This window comes from Salvelinus namaycush, chromosome 23 (genome assembly GCF_016432855.1).
Source record: "Salvelinus namaycush isolate Seneca chromosome 23, SaNama_1.0, whole genome shotgun sequence".
NCBI lineage: Eukaryota > Metazoa > Chordata > Actinopteri > Salmoniformes > Salmonidae > Salvelinus > Salvelinus namaycush.
This window is the reverse complement of record NC_052329.1, coordinates 27,910,038-27,920,199: the sequence shown is the minus strand read 5'-3', so window position 1 is coordinate 27,920,199 and position 10,162 is coordinate 27,910,038. Positions and strand designations below refer to the sequence as shown.

General features: G+C 43.0%; 1 protein-coding gene across 1 annotated transcript; it reads left to right on the top strand.

Annotated features, from left to right (window-relative positions):
* Nucleotides 1-7,231: 7,231 nt before the first annotated feature.
* LOC120018254 (FRAS1-related extracellular matrix protein 2-like) lies at nt 7,232-9,157 on the top strand. The gene is made up of 4 exons (XM_038961351.1): nt 7,232-7,342; nt 7,524-7,711; nt 7,899-8,045; nt 8,480-9,157. Exons 1-4 carry the CDS (start codon nt 7,258-7,260, stop codon nt 9,083-9,085), a joined length of 1,026 nt encoding a protein of 341 aa, XP_038817279.1. The 5' UTR covers nt 7,232-7,257; the 3' UTR covers nt 9,086-9,157.
* Nucleotides 9,158-10,162: the final 1,005 nt, after the last annotated feature.

Here is a 10,162-nt window from a genome sequence, read left to right as displayed (position 1 = left end):
TACTTGAACTCTGGAAGCATTTATTTGTGCTGCAATGTTTGAGGGGTACTCTAATGAACTTATCCTCTGCAGCAGAGGTAACTCTGGGTCTTCCATTCTGTGGCGGTCCTCATGAGAGCCAGTTTTCATCATAACGCTTGATGGTTTTTGCGACTGAACTTGAGAAACTTTCAAAGTTGTTGAAATTTTCCAGATTTGTTAAACACTTTTTTGTTACTACATGATTCCATATGTGTTATTTCATAGTCTAATGTCTATTCTACAAAGTAGAAAATAGTAAAAATAAAGAAAAACCCAGGAATGAGTTGTGTCCAAACTTTTGACTGGTACTGTACATGTTTCTGTGTATATAGATATGTGTGTGTGTGTGTGTGGTGTGTGTGTGTGTGGTGTGTGTGTGTGTGTGGTGTGTGTGTGTGTGTGTGCGTGTGCATTAAATGCATTCAACAAAATCCTGAAATCATAAAGGTGATGGTAATAACATTATTTAAAATCAAGATATAAAATCAGCAAAAAATAAGCATATTAAAATATAAAGAAATATTGGTATTCAATACTACTTTAGTGGTATGATATTGTAAGTTGCATAGCATTTATGTTTTAAAAAATAAAACAGCAAACAATATACACATCTGAAGTTTATAAAGCAGTGGGTATATGTATTCAGCATCTATCGATACAGTATGGAGGTCATTGTATGTATCTTTGTATTATGACTGGGACATCCATTGACAAGGTGATGGTCTATACCAGGTCTATACATTTCCTTTATGCATCATTTCAGTGTAAAGTGGCAACCATGTCTGTAACATATTTTATGGGGTTTGTGGCTAAATAGAACATTGTCTGTGGAGGGAAACAAATATTAGATCTTCATTATTGGCAATCCCTATGGAATATGTGATAAAATAAATACATATTTCTGTAATGTTGTAATGATAATATCTCTAAAATCCGTGACTTAGATTGTAGTAGGTCATAGTTGGTTTCCCTTTAACTGCATTGTGATAAAACCATATTCTGCAGTCCCAAATTGTGCCCAATTCTCAATATCGCACAATACTTTTGACGAGGGCCCCCCTGGTCAAGAGTAGTGCACTATAAAAGTAGTGAACAATAAAGGGAATAGGGTGCCATTTGGGACACACTCATCTTCATGGATCATAAGAATTTTTATAATACGATACAAAATATAATGTAAAACCTTTGGAGAACATTTAGTACAGATCAGTCACCTTGTAGCCCTGTAGAGAAATAGAGTGTGCCAGAATGGCATGGTGCCTTTTGGGACGCAGACATAGACATAGCTATGAGTTCTTACCACTAAGCTAGTCAACATCCTATAGAATCACTGACCAAAGAAATCCTGACCATGCTGAACAGATACAGACACAGAACATAGAAGTACAGTACATAGAACAGATATCTATGCTGTTTGTGCCTAGTGGATCCATCCAGAGCTGCTATAAACTGTACATTGAGACCAGCTGTCTTTAAAATCAACTCACTAGGGGAGAGTATGGTAAGTTGAGCCACCCTTGTCTCTAGGAAACCATACACAAAATGAATAATTTGACCAAATATTTGGGAAGAGATCATAATTTCATGGAGTCTGTGAAGGAAGAAACCACATGGAAAAAGTGGTAAGCAAGTAAATTCCAAAAAACAGATTTTCACCAAGTCAAATTAATTATTGTTTGTTAAGAGTTAAGAGGTTTCATGATGGTTGTAACTAAACCAAAGTAGATCATTTAAAGATTTTTCTATACATCAGTTGGGGTGTCTATAAACTTTAATATGAGGTCCTAAACCTAGCGTGAAAGTGCATCCTTGTACGTAGCTGTGTGGGCTAATAAAGTCTAATGTTTTCCATAGGTTAAGTGAGTAAATGGTTGAGACAATGGCAAGTTGAGCAAATTGAAATGTTTTCTTCCCAGGCCTAATGCAAGGCATTTCCTCTGCGATTTGGGAATAAAGATTTTGCATGGTTTTAAAAAGGTAGTGGTAATATTTCTTTCAGTGCAGAAATTTGTAGGGGTAAGTTGTGCCAAGATACCACTTGTTTTGGACAAGCTATGTTTTTCAAACTGTAATGTTTACATGAATTCTGATTACTTCCAGGGATACACAACATCCTGAAATATATGTATACTGAACAAAAATATAAAACGCAACATGTAAATTGTTGGTCCCATGTTTCATGAGCTGAAATAAAAGATCCCAGAAATTTTCCATACGCACAAAAGCTTATTTCTTCACATTTTGTGCACAAATATTTTACATCGCTGTTAGTGAGCATTTCTCCTTTGACAAGATAATCCATCCACCTGACAGGTGTGGCATATCAAGAAGCTGATTAAACAGCATGATTATTACACAGGGCACCTTGTGCTGGGGACAATAAAAGGCCACTCTAAAACATGCAGTTTTTTCACACAACACAATGCCACAGATGTCTCAAGTTTTGATGGAGAGTGCAATTGGCATGCTGACTGCAGGAATGTCTACCAGAGCTGTTGCCAGAGAATTGAATGTTAATTTCTCTACCATAAGGCATTTTAGAGAATTTGGCAGGATGTCCAACCAGCCTCACAACAGACCATGTGTTACCACGCCAGCCTAGGACCTCCACATCTGGCTTCTTCAGCTGCGGGATTGTCTGAGACCAGCCACTGGACAGCTGATGAAATGAGGAGTTTTTTGTCTGTAATAAAGCCCTTTTGTGGGGAAAAACTCATTCTGATTGGCTGGGCCTGGCTCCCCAGTGGGTGGGCCTGGCTCCCAAGTTGGTGGAATTATGCCCTCCCAGGTCCACCCACGGCTGCGCGCCCTGCCCAGTGTTGTGAAATCCATAGATTAGGGCCTAATGAATTCATTTCAATTGATTGATTTCCTTATATGAACTGTAACTCATTAAATTGTTGAAATTGTTGTATGTTGTGTTTATATTTTGTTCAGTATAGATATCTTTTTGAGAAAGAATACTATATTCCCTTGACGGAGTGATGCTGAATGTAAAAAAATGGGTCAACTTACCCCACTCTTCCCTACTGGATATACAGTACCTTTCTCATTAGATCATTCAATTCAGTGCTGTACTGTATATATTCAAATACAGGACCACACTGATATAGTATGTGTCCAAAATGGCACCCTATTCCCTATATGGCACCCTAATTCCTTATGGACGCTGAACAAAAGTAGTGCACTAAATAGGGAATAGTGTGCCATTTGGGACGGACCCATAGAAAGTCACTACAACCATGATTTTGAGACTATTGAGAGAACAATTATCCGAAAAACAATGTGTGATAAACTTGGAACTCTGGATAGAAAAAGTCTGAATTACCTACAGTAGATTTGACACATTTCCCCCACAATTTCCCCCAAACCTGCTTTACATAGTATTATACAAGTTTAAACAATTATAAAATCAAAGGCAGGCACAAATGATAAACATTAATACATACAAAACAAATAGAAGTGTTTCTTTAGCACCTACTGTAGGGGTCCTATACATCACATAGAATAGCCATGTGATAGAAACAATCTAAGCACTTTTCTCAAATTACACCCTATTCCCTAAAATAGTGCACTACTTACAGTGCAAAATAGGGAATAGGGTACCATTTGGGATGCATGTTACAGTATAACATCCAGTGGATTCTTAGGCACCTGTTGAACTTCAACATGAATCAGTCTCCATACTTCAGTACAGAGAGCAGACCTGGGTTCAAATACTTTTAAATCCTGTAAAATACTTACGCTGTGATCAATTGAGCTTGCCTGTTGTAATGGAACCAATATAAAAGTCCCACTGGGCACTCCAGGCAGGCTAAAGCAAACATATTTGAAAGATTTCAAACAGTGTTTGAACTCAGGTCTGACAGAGAGCTACAATAGGACATTACAGTAGGACATTATAGTAGGACATTACAGTAGAACATATTCCCAGTGTTAGCAGACTATTGACAGTGGCTTGACACGGATAACAAACATACACATTAACAACTATGACAGTTCTATGACAATTTTGCGTTCATACTGAATCCTGAATACCAGGAATACCGGTATTCGACTCTGGGCCTGGAAGGTAGAAACACTTCTGGCTTTCATTCTTTGTGGTTACATTGTGGGACTCTCTAGCCAATCAGTAACATTAATCAGTCAATCAGTCAATCAATTAACTACAAGGTAGAAAAGACAACCAGCAGTGTTGCTGCCCTACAGGCCTGGAGCTGAATAGCCCTGCTACATGGTCTTTACCAACTCACTGGACCACCATCCATCTTACAGGACAGAGGCATCTGCTGCTTTAGCACCTTTGGACAAATCATAAACATTTTTGGGATCAAGTGTGACATCATAAAACAAAGCAATAATAAACGTGGGCAAGTGCCTTAAACAGAACAGGTTACAGGTACTTCCCTAGTTGGGGCTGTCTCCCCATAGAGATAGATTGTTTTACCTCTATGGTCTCCCTACAGCAGAGCAGAAGAGCTGCAATATTTCAAGTAGGTTTTTGTACGGAACTAAACTCTCATTGTTGATTGTGTTGTTTCAGTTGTCTCCTCCCTCTCTTTATGTCCCAATGTAAAAATAAAAAAAATAGGCACATAAAAAATAAAAAATATATCTGTCAGCGTTATTTTTCTGTGGTGAATGTCTATCTGTCAGTCAGTCTGCTGTCTCAGTGGTCATGTCGAAGTCTGTCTGTCTATCAGACCTCTGAGCTGTCCAAGCCACCGCTAGTGAACCCTGATGTCATCATGGGCTCAGTGGAGCATGACGTTGCCGTGGGAACCTCCATCTTCTTCTTTTCCTGTCTGGACGTACGGTTAGCACTATGACGATGATGATGAGGATGGTGAGGAGGAGGCCCACCAGGATCCTATGATCAGACCAGGCTGTCCTCGCTCTCCACAGGATGGTTCAGCTCCCTGGGCACCACACCCCGAGTGAGGACCTCCGGTCAGGGCTGGTGCGGCGCTGGCGGCTGAGGTCCAGGGAGATATGGAGAATGTTGGTGCCACGGTTGTTGTCCAGGCCGATGTCCTCTGTTAGGTCTGGCACCCCGTTTGCTGACCGCTTGGAGCGAGATTGGGACTGGGACAGTGACAGTCCTCCTGCAGCCATAGTTTGACGCTGGGTTTCTCTGTCCATGCTGCTGTGTTGGGTCAGGGAGTGGCCTCCTGCAGCCATACTGCTGTGCTGGATGAGTGTGTGGTACTCCAGACTTCTCTTCCCGATGCCCCTGTTGGCGTTCTCTCTGGAGCGGACAGTGTAGATGGTGTGGATGAACCACTCTCTCCCTGCTGACACCTGGACACCAGAGGAACAGGGTTAGTCATAAGGGCTGGGTAGTTTACTTGACAATGAAAGGAACAATTTCTGGTCCTACTGCTGATCATTAAAGCTAGAGTCTTCATTGAAACATAACAACGCGACACCCTGCCTCTGTTATGGGCCTGGAGAAATGTAATGACTCTCATGAGGCATTATAAGTGATATTCGTCAAGAATCAATGGTGTATATCATTCATTTACAAGTTAAAGCAGTGAAAGAGAGTGTTAGAAATAGGAATTAGACAGGGATGGTTTTCTCCACTATTCTTTTCACGCTTGCTTTAGAACCATGGCAGAAAGAATACGTCAAGATTCAAAGATAACAGGAATTGTCATCAATAATAGTGTAGTGTAAATAAGCAGGGTGTGTGTTGTGTTATGCTGCGTATGGTCAGGGAGATCTACCTGGAACAGTGCTGTAGAGTCCATGCTGAAGCCGTCAGATCCAGGCTGTCTGACCAGGGCCAGGGCTGAGGGTCGTCTACAGCCAGCAGAGCCCTGAACCCCACGTTACCAAACAACCTGGCCTGGGTCTCTGGCTGGGCCTTATCCTGGAGGGGAGAAGAGGGAAACACTAGTAAACACTGTACAACATTGGACCATGTCAAGGTGTATAGGTATTTATGTGAATTTACCCTGTACTACATCCTTGTCTGCATCCCAAATGATCCCCACATAATGCACTACTTTTGACCAGAGCACTATGGGCCCTGTTACTGTACAGTACTGTACTTACGATGATCTTGATCTGTAGAGCAGCGAGGGAGCATCAGCCAGACAGCCATACTCATTGTTGTTGGGGTTGTACTTGGGCACGTATCCATCCGCGCCGGTGCACAGGAACACCTTCTCTATGTTACAGATAAAGGAATCTCCCAGGTTCTGGACTGGATCCACCATCACTCTGCCATAGATCATATCCCCTGGGAGGAGATCAGCTTGAGTTAATACAGTAATGAATCAATCAATAAAACAGATAGTCAATGGGGCTACCTCCATCCCAAATAGCACCCTATTCCCTATGTAGTGCACTACTTCTGATCAGGACCCATGAGAAGGTGTGTGTGTGAGAAGGCTGTGTTGGTTTGTAGCGTTACAGTACCTTGTGAGAAGGCTGTGTCGCTCTCCTGTCCGAAGCCCATGGATCCATCAGACAGCCACAGAGTTCTTTAGACAGCAGCAACATCTGAGTGTCAGACTGAACTCAGCCGCAACCGGGTCACTCACCTGGGATAGGACACACACAGTACAAAGTTTGACCATCTTAGTATAGGAAAACACATACCATTCAGTTACCATCAGAGAACAGACCAATCACAGTGTTACCATCAGCCTACACCTCCTAAGCTGTTTCCCACTACAGTACATCTCTGTGTGAACTCAAAGATTGTCATCTCACAGACATGATATTGATGTACACTCTTAGAAAAAAGGGTTCCAAAAGGGTTCGGTTTCGGCTGTCCCCCATAGGAGAACACTTTTTGGTTTCAGGTAGAACCAGTTTTTGTGTTCCAGGTAGAACCATTTTGGGTTCCATGTAGAACCCTCTGTAGATTTGTGTTCTACATGGAACTCAAAAGGGTTCTACCTGGAACCAAAAATGGTTCTACCTGAAACCAAAAAGTGTTCTCCTATGGGGACAGCCGAAGAACCCTTTTGGAACCCTTTTTCTAAGAGTGTACATCAATATCATGTCTGTGAGATGACAATCCTTTGAGTTCACACAGAGATGTACTGTAGTGGGAAACAGCTTAGGAGGTGTAGGCTGATGGTAACACTGTGATTGGTCTGTTCTCTGATGGTAACTGAATGGTATGTGTTTTCCTATACTAAGATGGTCAAACTTTGTACTGTGTGTGTCCTATCCCAGGTGAGTGACCCGGTTGCGGCTGAGTTCAGTCTGAACACTCAGATGTTGCTGCTGTCTAAAAGAACTCTGTGGCTGTCTGATGGATCCATGGGCTTCGGACAGGAGAGCGACACAGCCTTCTCACAAGGTACTGTAACGCTACAAACCAACACAGCCTTCTCACACACACCACCTTCTCATGGGTCCTGATCAGAAGTAGTGCACTACATAGGGAATAGGGTGCTATTTGGGATGGAGGTAGCCCCATTGACTATCTGTTTTATTGATTGATTCATTACTGTATTAACTCAAAGCTGATCTCCTCCCAGGGGATATGATCTATGGCAGAGTGATGGTGGATCCAGTCCAGAACCTGGGAGATTCCTTTATCTGTAACATAGAGAAGGTGTTCCTGTGCACCGGCGCGGATGGATACGTGCCCAAGTACAACCCCAACAACAATGAGTATGGCTGTCTGGCTGATGCTCCCTCGCTGCTCTACAGATTCAAGATCATCGTAAGTACAGTACTGTACAGTACAGGGCCCATAGTGCTCTGGTCAAAAGTAGTGCATTATGTGGGGATCATTTGGGATGCAGACAAGGATGTAGTACAGGGTAAATTCACATAAATACCCTATACACCTTGACATGGTCCAATGTTGGTACAGTGTTTACTAGTGTTTCCCTCTTCTCCCCCTCCAGGATAAGGCCCAGCCAGAGACCCAGGCCAGGTTGTTTGGTAACGTGGGGTTCAGGGCTCTGCTGGCTGTAGACGACCCTCAGGCCCTGGCCCTGGTCAGACAGCCTGGATCTGACGGCTTCAGCATGGACTCTACAGCACTGTTCCAGGTAGATCTCCCTGACCATACGCAGCATAACACAACACACACCCTGCTTATTTACACTACACTATTTATTGATGACAATTCCTGTTATCTTTGAATCTTGACGTATTCTTTCTGCCAGTGGTTCTAAAGCAAGCGTGAAAAGAATAGTGGAGAAAACCATCCCTGTCTAATTCCTATTTCTAACACTCTCTTTCACTGCTTTAACTTGTAAATGAATGATATACACCCATTGATTCTTGACGAATATCACTTATAAATGCCTCATGAGAGTCATTACATTTCTCCAGGCCCATAACAGAGGCAGGGTGTCGCGTTGTTATTGTTTCAATGAAAGACTCTAGCTTTAATGATCAGCAGTAGGACCAGAAATTGTTCCTTTCATTGTCAAGTAAACTACCCAGCCCTTATGACTAACCCTGTTCCTCTGGTGTCCAGGTGTCAGCAGGGAGAGAGTGGTTCATCCACACCATCTACACTGTCCGCTCCAGAGAGAACGCCAACAGGGGCATCGGGAAGAGAAGTCTGGAGTACCACACACTCATCCAGCACAGCAGTATGGCTGCAGGAGGCCACTCCCTGACCCAACACAGCAGCATGGACAGAGAAACCCAGCGTCAAACTATGGCTGCAGGAGGACTGTCACTGTCCCAGTCCCAATCTCGCTCCAAGCGGTCAGCAAACGGGGTGCCAGACCTAACAGAGGACATCGGCCTGGACAACAACCGTGGCACCAACATTCTCCATATCTCCCTGGACCTCAGCCGCCAGCGCCGCACCAGCCCTGACCGGGAGGTCCTCACTCGGGGTGTGGTGCCCAGGGAGCTGAACCATCCTGTGGAGAGCGAGGACAGCCTGGTCTTGATCATAGGGATCCTGGTGGGCCTCCTCCTCACCATCCTCATCATCATCGTCATAGTGCTAACCGTACGGTCCAGACAGGAAAAGAAGAAGATGGAGGTTCCCACGGCAACGTCATGCTCCACTGAGCCCATGATGACATCAGGGTTCACTAGCGGTGGCTTGGACAGCTCAGAGGTCTGATAGACAGACAGACTTCGACATGACCACTGAGACAGACAGACTGACTGACAGATAGACATTCACCACAGAAAAATAAACGCTGACAGATATATTTTTTATTTTTTATGTGCCTATTTTTTTTATTTTTTACATTGGGACATAAAGAGAGGGAGGAGACAACTGAAACAACACAATCAACAATGAGAGTTTAGTTCCGTACAAAAACCTACTTGAAATATTGCAGCTCTTCTGCTCTGCTGTAGGGGAGACCATAGAGGTAAAACAATCTATCTCTATGGGGAGACAGCCCCAACTAGGGAAGTACCTGTAACCTGTTCTGTTTAAGGCACTTGCCCACGTTTATTATTGCTTTGTTTTATGATGTCACACTTGATCCCAAAAATGTTTATGATTTGTCCAAAGGTGCTAAAGCAGCAGATGCCTCTGTCCTGTAAGATGGATGGTGGTCCAGTGAGTTGGTAAAAGACCATGTAGCAGGGCTATTCAGCTCCAGGCCTGTAGGGCAGCAACACTGCTGGTTGTCTTTTCTACCTTGTAGTTAATTGATTGACTGATTGACTGATTAATGTTACTGATTGGCTAGAGAGTCCCACAATGTAACCACAAAGAATGAAAGCCAGAAGTGTTTCTACCTTCCAGGCCCAGAGTCGAATACCGGTATTCCTGGTATTCAGGATTCAGTATGAACGCAAAATTGTCATAGAACTGTCATAGTTGTTAATGTGTATGTTTGTTATCCCGTGTCAAGCCACTGTCAATAGTCTGCTAACACTGGGAATATGTTCTACTGTAATGTCCTACTATAATGTCCTACTGTAATGTCCTATTGTAGCTCTCTGTCAGACCTGAGTTCAAACACTGTTTGAAATCTTTCAAATATGTTTGCTTTAGCCTGCCTGGAGTGCCCAGTGGGACTTTTATATTGGTTCCATTACAACAGGCAAGCTCAATTGATCACAGCGTAAGTATTTTACAGGATTTAAAATAGTATTTGAACCCAGGTCTGCTCTCTGTACTGAAGTATGGAGACTGATTCATGTTGAAGTTCAACAGGTGCCTAAGAATCCACTGGATGTT